The sequence below is a fragment of the Grus americana genome, chromosome 3 (genome assembly GCF_028858705.1).
Source record: "Grus americana isolate bGruAme1 chromosome 3, bGruAme1.mat, whole genome shotgun sequence".
In the NCBI taxonomy this organism is placed as follows: Eukaryota; Metazoa; Chordata; class Aves; order Gruiformes; family Gruidae; genus Grus; species Grus americana.
This window is the reverse complement of record NC_072854.1, coordinates 24,406,017-24,422,186: the sequence shown is the minus strand read 5'-3', so window position 1 is coordinate 24,422,186 and position 16,170 is coordinate 24,406,017. Positions and strand designations below refer to the sequence as shown.

The following is a 16,170-nucleotide window of genomic DNA, read 5'->3' as shown; positions in this document are numbered from 1 at the left end:
TGGTTATTAGGTTCATTTTCAAATCATTATTGGGGCTAAAATGGAAATAAGTTCCTGAGAATGAAAAATAAAAATCATAATGCCAATATTGAAAAATAAGTACATTTATTTTTGTAATTCATTTTTAAGTAACTGCAATTCTTGGGATAAAGGTAGTACCAAAACCCTTCAACTTTTCTTCAAAATAAGAAACAGAATAATCTGAATGCTTTCAGTAAATTTGCTGTCATTCAGCAAAAACTGGAGGAATTCTAATTTTGCAGGACAGGGCCTTCTTTTTGGCCTATGCTTTATTTTGTCTGTTTGGAGACAGCCTATTTCAACCTCGGAGTTATGAGTTATTCATTTTGCATCTTATTAATTGCAGCTGTACCTATGCCAAATTCTGAATGTGATTAATGGTTTACCTTTTAAGGGCTTTGAGGCAAAAGAAATAACTCATTTCATAAAGGAATAAGACAAATGTTTTGCTGTCTTTCACTTTACAAAATTCAATCTCAAGAGTATCAGCTACTCTATCATGTCAGTGGTTTAAGAGGAAAATTGGTCATTAGGTATTCTATATTTAAAAACAACTTATGTTTTCTAAATTAATAACCATTTTACATATGTATTTTTGTATATCTGAGATGAAATATCTTCATTGAATCTCAAGCAAATTCCTTGCTAGGATGAAAATGTGCATAGACAGAATGTTTATTGCCTTTAATGGGTTAAAATTATGCTGAATCATCTTTACTATCTGGAAAACAGCAGATGATCTACAATTGGAGTACAATTTGTATCTAACTTTGGAAGCTCTTGCTAACAAAAATTTCATTATTGGTATGCAAAATTTGCTATGAGTGATATATATACCCATGATTTATGCATGGGCACAGGCATTTATGCCTTCAGGTACAACTGGTGTTCTTAATTTTTTTCCTGTCCATTTACAGTGGAGGTGTATATCTTAGGAATCGTGAATCAGACACTGGTATAGCTTGGGCCAGCCTGACCACTGAGGGAAATTTTGGCAGAACTGTAAAAATAAATGAGATTTTTATATGTAAAAATAAATATCCTTCATTTCAACCTTGCCCTCCTTTGTAAAGCATGTTGATATCTTCTGAGTAAAATTCGTTGTAAACCCAACTGTTACCATTCCTCCCCCCCACGAAAAAGAAAAAGAAAAAAAAATCTAACATTCCAGAGTAATTAAAAGAAAAAGAAAACAAACAAGCAAACAAATCCCTTCATATCTTTTTGGACAATTACCTTCTTTTAATGTGAGTAGAGTTGGAAAGGCCTATACAGGGAATTATAGGCAATGGGAAGCAATGCAGGAACAAGCTGGGCATTATGTAAGGCAGGGTTGTGCATTATCTCTGGTACACAGGTAAGCAGCTCAGCCCCACTATATTGGGTTTACGTGGCAAGGTTTTGGTAGTGAGGGGCCTACAAGGGTGGCTTCTGCAAGAAGCAGCTAGAAGCTTCCCTTTGTCTGATAAAGGCAATGTCAGCTGGCTCCAAGATGGACCCGCCGCTGGCCAAGGCCAAGCCAATCAGTGACAGTGGTAGCGCCTCTGTGATAATGTATTTAAGAAGGGAAAAAACAACCTAGGGAGAGCTTTAGCAGCCAGAGGGAGGAGTGAGAAGATGTGAGAAACTTTGCAGACACCAAGGTCAGTGAAGAAGGAGGGGGAGGGGGTGCTACAGGTGCCAGAGCAGAGATTCTCTTGCAGCCCTTGGAGAAGACCATGGTGAAGCAGGCTGTTCCCCTGCAGTGTATGGAGGAAGGATGATGAGGTGTAGTGATTCCATCTGCAGCCTGTGGAGGACCCCATGACAGAGCAGGTGGAGACACCTGAAGGAGGCTGTGGCCCTGTGGGAAGCCCATGCTGGAGCAAGCTCCTGGCAGGACCTGTGGCCCCATGGGGAGAGAAGCCCATGCCAGAGCAGGTTTGCTGGCAGGACTTGTGACCCCGTGGGGGACCCACGCTGGAGCAGTCTGCTCCTGAAAGACTGTACCCCGTGGGAGAGACCCAGGCTGGAGCAGTTTGTGAAGGACTGTAGCCCGTGGGAAGGACTCATGTTGGAGCAGGGGAATGATGACAGGAGGCCCCCCCCTGAGGATGAAGAAGTGGCAGAAACAACATGTGATCAACTGACTGTAACCCCCATTCCCCATCCCCCTGTGCCGCTGAGTGGGAAGGAGGTAGAAACTGGGAGTGAAGTTAAGCCCAGGAAGAAGGGAGGAGTGGGGGAGGTGTTTTAAGATTTTATTTTATTTCTCATTCCTCTACTCTGTTTTGCCCGATAATAAATTAGATGAATTTTTCTCTAAGTTGAGTCTGTTTTGTCTGTGATGGTAATTAGTGAGTGATCTCTCCCTGTCCTTCTCTTGACCTACGAGCCTTTCATTATACCTTTTCTCCCCTGTCTAGTTAAGGAGGGGGAGTGATTGAGTGGCTCTGGTGGACACCTGGCCTCCATCCAGGGTCAACCCACCACACCCACCCAGCCTCTCACTAACTTCCCTCCAGTGAGATGGGAAGAGACTTAGAAGGGTAAAAGTGAGAAAACTCCTGGGTTGAGATAAAGACAGTTTAATAGGTAAAGCAGAAACTGCGTGCACAAGCAAGGTAAAATAAGGAATTCATTCACTGATTCCAGTCGGCAGGCAGGTGTTCAGCCATCTCCAGGAAAGCAGGGCTTCATCACGCATAACAGTTGCTTGGGAGGACAAACACCATAACTCCGAATGTCCCCCCTTCCTCTTTATTCTCCCAGCCTTTACTACTGACCATGATATTACATGGTGTTGGGATATCCCTTTGGTCAGTTGGGGTCAGCTATCCCAGCTGTGTCCCCCACCAGCTTCTTGTGCACTACCAGCCAACTCACTGGTGGGGCAATGAGATCTTGATGCTGTCTGTGCAAGCACTGCTCAGCAACAACTAAAACGTCCCTTTGTTATCAACACTATTTTCAGCACAAATTCAAAACATAACCCCATACAAGCTACTATGAAGATAATGAGCCAAAACCAGTACAGGCAGTCACCAGTTTCACACTACTTAGTGGATTGTGTTATCAAGGATGATGGTTGTAGGGGATTGGATTCAGGTTCCAATTAAAACACTACTTTGTTGTCTGCAGATACATTGGGTCCTTAGGCTTCTGCTTTAGTTACTGGCATATGGGGAAGTAAATATAGCAAATAATTGGTTAGCAAGCAGCATAGCTCTATGGGCTTAACTAACTCTTTGCCACATCTCTCATGTGAACACCTAAAATGTTGGAAAGTTCCTAATACATTATTTAATAAAGTTGTAGTTTAATTAAACATTTTCTCTGATGTTTTTTGTTTTAGAATTTCTTGTTTTCATTGGTGACTTAAGTGAACTGAAACCCAGTTACAAACTGACATTCTTGCAAAAAGAGATGCCTAAGACCTATATTTATAATGTCATTGTTAGCATTATTTTAAAAAGTTCTGTATTTGTATGATCCTGAGAAGAGAGAAGTGCTGTTACTTTCTTAAAGAATCTTTGCAGAAAATGTCTTTAGTGTTGTGTTTCAAAAACTCCCTCATATTTCAGAAAATGTTCCCATACATATATTTTCTTCCTGCTTACTGTTGCCATGGTCTCAGTATTGTGGTCATATTTCTATAAGACATTCCTCTGTATTTATAACTTGTACGTAAAAATAATGATTATTCTCTGATCACAGTAATTTGATATGGACATTCCTGTGGCTTTTTGAGTTGGTAAAAAGGAGATGTTTGTAGTTCAAATTTAATAATCCATAGAATTTGCACAGTTACCTAGTTTTATTGCCGTTTCTAGTCAATGATCTATGTTTCTTCTTCCGCAGGATTTTGGGCATAGTCGCAATGACTCTTAAGACTTGAAAGCATCTCACTGTAGGAGGGGTGGGCTAGGGAAACAGTACATTTTTTAAAGTTTTAAGGAATACTGAATCTGTCTATGTATTCTCTAATGCTGGTATCATCTTTTGACATTGTGTTTATATTATATTGCTCTCTAAGTGAAACAGATGTTCCAAAACCTGGTTTAAATCTCTGGTTTAAGCATCTGGCTCATCTCTTCTAGAATTTTTTTAAAAAATTAAGAATCTGAAAGACTATAGCAATATTTCCATGTTTGTGCCTGTAGCAATGGCTCCTTTCTCTTCCAAATCTCTTTAAGCATGAGGTGTCTGTAAGTGAAATGACAGAGTCAAAACTATTTGAATGATCATGTTACCTTCAAATTTTACATAGCAACAGGGAGAAGATGCAAAGTAGGAGAATACTGTTATACTTGAAGCTAATGTCAATGAAATGGAGTAACCTGTAACAGTTGCAAACATCTTTCATCAAAAGCCTTTATAATGAACATATTTTGTGTTTATGATTTTAAAACTTCAGATTAAGGATCACAGAATCACAGAATGGCTGGGGTTGGAAGGGACCTCTGGAGATCATCTAGTCCAACTCCCCTGCTAAAGCAGGATCACCTAGAGCAGGTTGCACAGGATTGCATCCAGGCGGGTTTTGAATATCTCCAGAGAAGGAGACTCCACAGCCTCTCTGGGCAGCCTGTTCCAGTGCTCGGTCACCTCAAAGGGAAGAAGTTTTTCCTCCTGTTCAGATGGAACTTCCTGTGTTCCAGTTTGTGCCCATTGACCCTTGTCCTGTCACTGGGCTCCATTGAAAAGAGTCTGGCCCCACCATTTTGACACTCATCCTTTAGATATTTATAAGCATTGATAAGATCCCCTCTCAGTCCTCTCTTCTCCAGGCTAAACAGACCCAGCTCTCTCAGCCTTTCCTCATAAGAGAGATGCTCCAGTCCCCTTGTCATCTTTGTAGCCCTCCGCTGGACTCTCTCCAGTAGTTCCCTGTCTTTCCTGAACTGGGGAGCCCAGAACTGGACACAGTGTTCCAGACGTGGCCTCACCAGGGCAGAGTAGAGAGGGAGTAGAACCTCCCTCGACCTGCTGGCCGCACTCTTAATTCACCCCGGGATACCATTGGCCTTCTTGGCCACAAGGACACACTCCTGGCTCATGGAGAGCTTGTCCACCAGGACCCCACATTCCTTCTCCACAGAGCTGCTTCCCAGCAGGTGAGCCTCTAACCTGTACTGGTGCTTGAGGTTGTTCCTCCCTAGGTACAGGACCCTCAGTTGTATTTCCTTGTTCTTCATATATTTTGCTGTAGTTTTACTGAGGCAACAAATTGTCTCACTTCATTTTCTCATCTTTAAGAGAAGCTCCTTTAAGGAGGCCCTGTTTCTTTTTTTTTTTCTTTTCTTTTTGTAGAAGACACGTTTCCACTAGCACGTGTCCTTTTTTTTTTTTTTTTTTTTTTGAAGTTGTTTGCTTGATTCTTGTAAATGTAAGAGACATCTTACGGGTAGTTCTCTTTTCTGCTTGCATCTTAAACCAAAATTTATTGCTCTCACTTTTTACTTTATATTTACTGTATTGAATGCATAAATTTCTTACATATTTAACAAATAATAAAATAGGTCTTAGTAGTAGTGAAAAGAATGTGTACACCAAGGCATTTTGGAAACGTTACCTTGCCATGTTCCCTGCTGCTTCTGCCAGGAAGAATGTCCATACAGAAATTTCTGTTAATACAACTCCGGTGCTGCCTTTCCCCATTGCTTGCTATAGCAGTTATGCCAGCAGAAGCACAAAGTGTGGGAGTGGCTAGAATAAAGGAAAATGCTTCGAAGGAAAAAGTAATTATGACAGAAAATTCACTTGTAGAGCTTCCATTAGGTACCCCTGTAGGTGTCTCATACTTTTAAGCTGGTTTGTTTTCACAGTCTATTTATCTAATCATAAGTAATCATTCTGAATTGCTTATAAGGGAATTTTGTCTCATACATGTCAGACAGCAAACAGGATCATTCTTCTGTAAGAATTATAATTGATCATCTAGAAACAAATATAATAGCTTTGGAAGTAAATTTTGTGTTTCCAATTTTTCTTAATGAAAATTAATTCTTTTCTTTATTTTAATCAGTTCAGACTAAGCATATTTAATGATGATGATCAGATTAGTGTTACTGGCTTTTTTTAATTGCAAAACAACATTGAATCTAGAGAAGCATCTCAGACCTGCTATTTTCCCCCCAGTGTATATAACATATTATTTAACCATGTAACTGTGTATTGTTCTTGCTGATACTGACTCAATCCTTTTAAGTTTTTCCCATGCGGTATTCATATCTATATCCATACAAAACTGTCTATATTCTTTCTCAAAAATAAGCTGACAAACAACCTTCCCTCCATCTAACAAATCTTAAAAATCCTTCTGATGAATCAGAGCTTTATTTACAGAGGAACTAATTTTATCTGAATATATCTATGTAAGCATTAGTCTCCAAATTCCCCATATAGTCAATGGAAAGTGCAACTCTAAATGGCAATTAGGTCCACCTTAATACAGGTAATGTGACTTGTGTTCTAAGTGCTGTTTTCTCTCGACTGACTGTAGAAGGAGCCATGATTAGAATGGGTGCTTAATGTTTACATGGTAAAATTTAGGTTTTATGAATCAGATTAAAGGAATTTAAGTTAGACTTCTTAACTCTCAACTATGTCAATGTCTCTCCAACACATTTTATGTGTTAGCATAGAATAACAATTAGCATGGGAAGTGAAGATAACAAGATTTTGTTTCATAGTCTAATATTTCTTCACACACAATGTATTTCCCATAAAGAAACTTTTCTTGTGACATTTCCTATAAGCTTAACCAGGTCTTTAAATCTTTCATTTATGGTTTATATCCAATTATTTTTTTGTAACTTATTTTATAATTAAAGATGTGAACATGCATATTTGGTTTTAAATTGTAATGTAAAAGAGTTTGTGAGTCTAACCAAATGGAGTATATTTAAATAATACATTACCATATTTTCTCATGGAATATTCAATCAGGTTACACCCCCCCCCCAAAAAAAAAAGTTAATTAAAAATAAAAGTACATATATGTAGTTATTTTTATTGCCAGAAACAACTCTGGGGTTTATGCTTCTAAACATTTTTCATGCTTTTCTTTGGCTTTATTAGTCTTGATTTGGTAATGAAATTTTGCATGTTAACCACTGTTGTAGGATTCTAGAATACTAGAAGGTACATCAGGAGCAGATGGAAATATATATTCTTTTATCTACAGCATATTGCCTGAAATTCTTGTGATTATTGAAACATAATGGGTATAATGCAGTACACTTTATCTCAAAATGTGGCAGGTCTGCAAAATATGCTGTAAAGGACCTGAATTAGATGACAAAACCCCCCCTCTGACCTATTGCCAAAATAATTATACAGATATTTGTGTTAGTAATGTTTTTTATAGCCATGGATATCTTAGGACCATTTACCTTTCCTTTCCCCACTCTTTTACCTTTTAATGCCACTTCTGTGAATATTAAGTCCATTTTAAAATATACAAGGAGTCTTATTCCTGGAGTCAATTTTAGCATACTTTTAAAAACATAAACATACAAATAGCAGAGATGGCAAAGGAAGGTATGAAAAGCAAGACATGAATTTATAGCAAGAGGCAATACGTTATCTTGGATCAATGGGTTTTCTTTGGGTTAAAAACTGAAGCAAGATTGTTCATCTACTCCAGTAGTGTAAATTCCTTTCTGAAGTTAATAGAACTAGACTCTTCCCATTCCTACACAGAGAAATGAGATTTACTGACTTTCTTTTTTAATATTGAGAAAGTTTAAACAACTAGCTTAGCTTGGATGCTGTCTTTTTACAGGGCTAAGATTTGGATGAAATTAATTCTGCCTTGAAGATCACATAGAAATAAACTTAAGTGGGTGGAAACCATTGTTATTTCACATGTTGCTGCCAAAGTAGCAGCATGATATGGCTAATACAGAAAGCCCAAATCTGACCCAAATACTGTTTTTAGCCACAAAACAGAAGAAAAGTTAATTGCATTTTCATGCAATGGCTTAAGTTGTATGAAAATCTGCTCAGGGGTATCTGCAAAGTTTAGTATAAAGATAAAGTTAGTAATTTTATGGAAGATCCCTGTGACTCTCTGCACTTTTATTCAAGTTGTCTGCAGAAACCTTGGTATCAAAATACAAAAAGTACAGTGTGCATATGTATACGTACATATAACCCCCAACTACTTCTCACCAATACAGAACTCTAAAAAGTATTTGTCTTAGAAGTGTTCTGCTGTACAAAACTAAATCCATTTTCACACTTTATTTTATCATATAAAATTACAGGATCAGTAAATTATAAATAATTTTTTTAGCAATTCTGAGGGATAATTTCTTAATTTCCCAGGCATTTCATGATTATACACTGAGTGAAATCATAGTTTAGTGTTAGTAAATTTATGTAAAGGAAATGTCTGCTTTTGTATTTCTGTGCACTATCCTCCTCCACCTTCTTCCGAATTGATAGTTCAAACCTGCCAACTTTTTATTGTATAATTCAACAGATGAGAAGGTTTTAACTTCATATACTTACAGTATTATGCTATATAATTTTTATATAATTATTATTATAATTAAAAAGTTTTACTGCTGTTTATAATAATTTTTCAATAATAAGAACAATTAACACCAGTTAGAGGTGACTGGCATCTTTAGTATATGACACATTTGAAAGACCATGGAAAAGACTTTGTTCTTGATATTAGAATCAGAGAATGGTTTGGGTTGGAAGGGACCTCAAAGATCATCTAGTGCCAACTCCCCTGCTGTGGGCAGGGACACCCTCCACTAGACCACGTTGCCCAATGCCTCATCCAACCTGGTCCTAAACACTACCAGGGATGGGGCATCCGCAACCTCTCTGGGCAACCTGTTCCAGTGCCTCACCACCCTCAGTAAAGAATTTCTTTCTAACATCTAATCTAAATCGACCCTCCTTCAGCTATATATCTTTCTCAAATCAAATAAGACTAACTGAAATCATGAGTGAGTGCTTCATGACTTGACTTATGGTAGCCAAATAATCTGTCGGTATGTTGTGAAATAACTTATTTATTTAATTTTAATAGGTCATAAAGCTTGCTTTTGAAGAGTTTGAGCTGGAAAGAGGCTATGATACTCTTACTGTCGGAGATGCTGGGAAAGTTGGTGATACCAGAACAGTGTTGTATGTGTAAGTATAGAACTTCAAAAGTTTTCCTGGGAAATTTGTTGTCATATGTTGTTTCTTCTGGGTCATGAGATATCTATTTAACTTGGCAATTTTGATGTATGCAATTTGCTTATATAATCTAAGCTTAAAATTCAGGTACTGTCAAAAAAAATTGTTCATTACAAAATTCACTCCAGATCTTTAGTAACATCTTTATAGACATTAATATCAAAGACTAAAAACTGCAGAGAACTGAGATTAGAATTTTTTTAAGCAAAATACCTTCATTTAAAAAAACAAGTACTAGCTGTATAACTCTAATTGAATTCACAGGAAATTAAAGGAATAAAAGAAGGCTCAGATTTCAGCAAACAGAAAGTACAACTTGTGTAAAATAAATACCCGTTGAATAATTTCAAAATTTTTATACTTAAAATTGGATTTGTGAACAAAATTTTCATGAAAGCACATAGGCCACTGTTCAGTAAAGTTAAACATGCCTCATGTTAAACATGCTAATCTTAAGATATGGGTCTTTAATACTGTCTGGGCTAATGGAAATAATAGAATCCTGTACAGATTGATTCATCTCATCTACCTTAACCATCTCATTTTGGTTGCATATGCTCATGTTACTTGCTTCATAATGGGAGTTTGTAGTCACAAGATATTTTAGTTGTAGCTTTTAGAGGGTTAAGTTAGCATATGAATCCTGATCAGAGAATGCAAAACAAAATTACAGGGTTAATAAATCAGCAGTGACTAAATAAGAGAAAGTAGCAGCATTTATTTCATAACATTACTTGACAGTGCTCAGAAATCTACTGGATAAAGACAGTATTGAACACATTTAATGAAAAGAATCCATCATAATTTTATATTTTGAGGTTTTTAATCCATATAAATTATTGAAGTGTTCATTTTACATAATTAAAACAAATAAGTGCACTTAACACCCACATAATTTATTTTAAATTAATTAGAATATTTTTGGAGGGACAAGTCTCAGGACAATATCTTAATTTTACTTATTTGTTTATGAATTTATAATATTTATTAATGGCTACTTTCTGAACTATGATATCAAAGTACATAGAACACCTCTAGTTATATTTATCTTGAAAGCTAAGACTAGAAAATGATAGGATAATTTGTCTGATGTATGTGCTGTATTACCATAGCAGCTAGCTTGTACTGAGTACATTGAATTTCATATGCTGAGTACGTGAAAGAGAAAATAAGAAAAAAAATCCTGTTTTAAGAGCTTAGACTTTAAGCTAACAAGAAAAGTCTTGAACTGGGAGTGACAATTTCAGCACTCATGTTTATTTTTTCTTGTATTTTGCAGACCAATTAAATATTGCAACAATCTTTCTGGGGATGTTAATTTAGCTGCTTGTGACTGACAAAAGGTTTTGCAGTATTTCCTTGTTGTATTGGGATACATTTTGGCTTACAGGGATCCCAAAACTCTTTCAGAGTCAGGTTTTTCAACCTAGTAAATATGATATCCTGAATTGTTTATTCTGTTTGTTACACTGTGAGTACTTCACATATCAAAAATTTGCCTTTTTAAAATTACTTATCAAATAAATTTCAAATTTATTTTTTTTACCTTTCCATTTGAAGGCATTTAGCATGCGGCTACATACTCTACATTTACTTTTCATGACTGCCTTAAAAAAAAAAAATCTAAAATAGTCTTAGCTCATATTAATTGCTATTTTTGGTATCTTAAGAAGGCAGGCCCCCATAGTCAGATCACCTCCTATTACTATTTTTCACTTTAATAACATTTCGAAAATCTCTGTGGCAGACATCCACTTCAGAATCTATTGCTGGCATTTCTAGCACTAGTACAATGTTCTCACTAGACACTTGCAGTACTTCTTCTAGCCCTTCCTCCAGTATGATTTTTTCACTAAAATAGCAACTGTTTTATCCTTATTACTCTACAACCTAACTTAGAATTACAGTATAGCGTTGATCCTTCCATCTTTAAATTGTATCTTTGACGAAAACAAGGTCTATGCAATTAAAATTATCTGCCCTTTGGGTTGAAATATTTTGCACATTAGCATTACCCTGAAAATCATTTGTGGAAAGTTAATGATTAATAACTTAAATACAGTGGAAATACAGAAAGGCCCAAGTATGAAACTACAGTGTCACAATAATTAGTAATGAATCTGAATTTCTTTTTTGACACTGGTTTTGCAGTTATTAAACACCGAATTGTATTACACATTATGAAATACATATGCTCCATTTCACTTACTTTTGAGAAAGGTCTTCTGTGGATGCAACGTAACTTTTCTCATAAAACACTAGGTCAACTTGTAGACTACATTATCATGAGAAAGCTCATAACTAAATGTCAAAGTGATTTTCTTACCAAAATTTTCTATTAGTTAGTTTTAATAACTTCTATTGTATTTAATGAGGTTTGAGCAGCACCTTGCAGTTTTTTATTCTTCTCAGGGGAATGAAGCAGCATATAGCAAAGACATTTCTGGCTAGATTTAATTTATAATTTCTCAGGATCTCTTAAAAAATAATGTAACTTTTCTTATGCTGAGCAAGTTTCTGTTAGCAGCTTAAATGCCAGCATATCTGCAGAAATTCTACAAAAAATCACTGTGTAAACTCATGCATTTGATTCTAAGGTTTCACAGCTTTTACAATTTAGTTTGAACTAAAAATGCAAAAATAAATAAATTCCTAAATCCAAACCTAATTTCTCTGTGATTTGAATCTTTCCCCTCCATATAAAATTGTCAGGTCTGAACACAGAACCCTCAGCCCCATGCAAAATTTTCCACCTCTCAGCTGCTAGAGCCCTCAATTTAGTAGCTACTTCTGGGTACTTATTCAAACTTTACAATGAGCTCAGTTATGCCAAAATGTTTATCAGCCAGCCAGCCAGTGAACATTGGAAACTGGCTAATGGCAGGTCAGTAAACAGAGTACCTTTAAATACTTGATGGGAAGAATATTGAGGGAGTTGACAAGGATATGTAAATAATCATGTATAAATGATCAGTCCTAGCACAAGCTTTCTATAGCGTTTAAACTCTCGACGATTAGCAATTATGTGTGTAACCTCAAAATTGTGGCACTACAGCTAGAGGGGAATAGGAATGGATACTGATGTTTAAAAAGGAGAAAAAATAGACTATCATCTAGCTCAAATTTAATTTTTTGAATAAATTGGAAAAATAATTAGAAATAGTCTTTTAAGTTCATGTAAAATAGCATTGAGATGGTACAACAAACAATATACTTTCATGAAGAGCAAATTATTTACAATCAATTTAATGCATTTCTATGACAGTGTAGTTGGCATTTTGAGTAGGGATATGTTGGTTTTAGTTTACTAAAGCAGTCTAATTTTTGTATTTATAGTAAATCTTTTAGAAAATCTTATCATCAACAGCTTAATTAATTAAAGGGGGATATTCCCATTAATTTTATGATTTTTAACAATTGCTTCATCTGTAAGCCTTACTTGTTGAAAATTCACAAATATTATTTCATAGGATATGTATGCTGAGATTGTTAGTTCTGGAAATACAGCAACGCAACTTACTGAAAATTAATCTAAATATGTTTAGGCTATAATGTTTTGACTGCAGTTATTTCTCATATTTAACAGAGTTTGGCTAGAAGCTAGTAACTACCCTTACAAAATAATTTACTAGCAATAATCATGTGTGATGTGAAGATTATCAGTCAGAACATTTTCTGCAATGCCCTGTTTTGTGTTCTTAAATTCTTGTAAATTAAACTAACACTTTGCTTTAGAAAGTGTTCTTTGCCTTCAAACGCTATGATTTATATTTCTCTTGCAGCAGTTACATTAAAACTTAATTTCCTTTTGTGAAATGCCCTTAAAATATTAATCTTTTAACTTTTCTTGTAATTTTTTTCCCCCGATACAAAGAAGAAATCACACATTAGTGTTTCAAAGCCAGCTGCTTATGTCAGTATTTCGGTACACAGACACGGAGAAATGCTTTTTTAGTAAACCTTTATCCTTCTGTTCTATTCACACACAGTTTGGAAACTTATTGGGAGCTTCAAAAACAGCCTACCCTCCCATAACTGGTAAAAAAACCCCAACAGGCTGCTTTTTTATATATCTCAAACTTTAGTGAATCTGACTTCCTAGCAAATTATTTTATTTCACATTACTTAAAAAATTCTTCCTAGTGAATATTTTAGAAGTTGTAAAATTGAGGAGAGAAAGCAGGTTTTGCAGTTTTGTCTTTGATTGTTTTTTAATACTGTGTTGGAGTCTTTCTCCCATGATTAGCTAGGTAGTTGACATTAGCAGTATTAAAAGAAAAAAAAACAAAGCTAAGTAAAATTAGGGATTTTTACTGACACTTACTGTTTGTCACAGCTTTAAAAGTCAAACCTTCAGAGCTTTAGTTTGTGATATGGTTGCAATTAAGCACACAAATAGCATAGTGACTTGTCATCTTTGAAGGATGGAACAATATTGTAAAACTATTTCTTTAAAACAAGAAAACCTAGACAAACAATGAAAAGGGATTTACCTCGAAGGAAAATATATTCACATATTGAAAACTCAGGAAGAGTTTATGATTGAATTTAAAAAGAATTTTTGTTTTATATAGTAGTTTAATGTTACAAAGGCAGTTTTATTGACTTTTGAATGCTGTACTTTATTCAGCTTACTTTATGTTTCTAATGCTTTCAAATCACTTTTTTTTACATATTCTGCACAGTAAAAGAACAAGGAAAATAAAAGAAAATGTAGAAAGGACTCAAAGCTTTTTCACATTCCTGTGGAATATCCTTAATTTAAAGTATTACTTTATTTTCAAATTAAAGATTATTGAGTAATTAACATTTGTAGGAAACAGATATTGTAGCATAGGTATTTGAATACATATATAGATGAAAAGTGCACACTGGCATTTGTCTTTGATGAGGTCATAAGAGGGAAAAAAGCATAATGAAAACATAGTTGCTGTTATATATTTTAAAAATTTATTTCAGGCCCCTACAAATTACATCTCAAGCCTAAAATCCAGACCTCACTCTCTTTCATATACGAGTCAGTCTTCTCATGCTCAGCTAATCACAATAAACAGAATATTTTTTAATTGTTTATTTAAATCAGCAATAAAATGTTTTAGAATTCAACATATGTCTCTTTAATCACATACTTTCTATATTTTTTAATAGTAATGTATTATTTTTATGACCATGCTGCTTACATGTACTTGTAGTTTGGTGTCATGCTTGCACCATCAACATTTTAAACTGAAGTATTTTTTGAGACCATTTTGTGCTGCTTATCTATCCTAAACTATATAGTACCAAACAGCATTTCTGGTCCTGGACACCATTCTCAAAAGCCTGGCTCTTGTTTCATTTCAATAGCTAACATCAGAGCAAACTAGTGCAGAAAGTTTCTTTCTCTTACAGTTGTCTTTTCTGACCCATGAGTCTGTTCAGAGTACTGAGAAGCTTGGCTTGAGTTTGACTTCCATTACTTCATCAGTTGCACCAATCGCCTCACCATTTTTAAATTCTGTCATGTAGAGATAACCTAGGATTGTGCAGCTCCACGTGAAAGGAGTTTAGCACCACCCAATCTGTCCGAATTGTTGTTCTCCAAGTCTCTGTTCACAAACTAGCAAACAATCTGAACTGAGCTCCCCAGTTCAAGAAAGACAAAACTGCCGGAGGGAGTCCAGTGAAGGGCTACGAGGATGATTAGGGAACTGGAACATTTCTCTTATGAGGAAAGGCTGAGAGAGCTGGGTCTGTTTAGCCTGGAGAAGAGAGGACTGAGAGGGGATCATATCAATGCTTATAAATATCTAAAGGGTGAGTGTCGAAATGGTGGGGCCAGACTCTTTTCAATGGTGCCCAGCAACAGGACAAGGGTCAATGGGCACAAACTGGAACACAGGAAGTTCCATCTGAACAGGAGGAAAAACTTCCCTTTGAGGGTGACTGAGCACTGGAACAGGTTGCGCAGAGAGGCTGTGGAGTCTCCTTCTCTGGAGATGCTCCAAACCCACCTGGACGCAATCCTGTGCAACCTGCTCTAGGTGATCCTGCTTTTTCAGAGGGGTTGGGCTAGATGATCTCCAGAGGTCCCTTCAAAAAGCTGCCATTCTGTGATTCTGTGATCTTAAGATGGCTACAGACTGGGACAAACTGTGAGTCAGCAACAGCTTAGTTGTCAGAAAGACTTCCATTTCCTAAACATCTGATCTACCCTATCTGCCATCCTCCTAGGACTCAGTTCTATATACAGGGGTAATCTCAGGGAAAGGAAAGGAAAGTGGAAAGGAAAGCAAAAAGGGAAAGGAAAGGGAAAAGGGGAAAAGGGGAAAAAAAGGGAAAAAGGGAGAGGAGAGGAGAGGAGAGGAGAGGAGAGGAGAGGAGAGGAGAGGAGAGGAGAGGAGAGGAGAGGAGAGGAGAGGAGAGGAGAGGAGAGGAGAGGAGAGGAGAGGAGAGGAGAGAGGACCACCACCAACAAAACCTACTCTGCTGTTTATTGATTTCTGGGGGTTTTGGGTTCCTTTTTGTTTTTCTTTGGGTTTTGGTTTCTCCCGTTCCCTTCCTTTTTCCTTCTAACAGTTTTGGGTCTCTTCCTACATCCTCTAGATGTGAACATGAGCCAGTAATGGCATGCATTTTGGCTGGTTCATATCTACCATCTATGGATAGGCCACTGGCGTTTTGAAGGGAGATGACATTAAGCTGAAGGATGACTTTCTTAACTTCAGTCTCTGTTATCCAGTTGGTAATTTTCATTAAGTCTGTGGGAATTTAGATATCTTTATTATCTCCTTCCTCTGACCAAATTGGTTCATATTCATTAGTCAATTCAAGTTATATTAGGGAGACAACTAAGGATCAGATGAATGGGTAGTGTGAATGTATAGTTATCATTTCACTGGGAAACAAGTTTAAAAAAACAAACACATCTCTTGGATTATTTTTATGATGAAAAATGCCTGGCTGTGTGATGTGATTATACCT

General features: G+C 36.2%; 1 protein-coding gene across 1 annotated transcript in view; it reads left to right on the top strand.

Moving 5' to 3' along the window:
- CSMD1 (CUB and Sushi multiple domains 1) overlaps window positions 1–16,170 on the top strand; it is a 1,238,533-nt gene that overhangs the window by 874,233 nt on the left and 348,130 nt on the right. Inside the window, exon 11 of the mRNA XM_054821261.1 lies at window positions 9,056–9,159. Within this exon, the coding sequence (XP_054677236.1) occupies window positions 9,056–9,159 (104 nt within the window). The remainder of the gene's footprint in view (window positions 1–9,055; window positions 9,160–16,170) is intronic.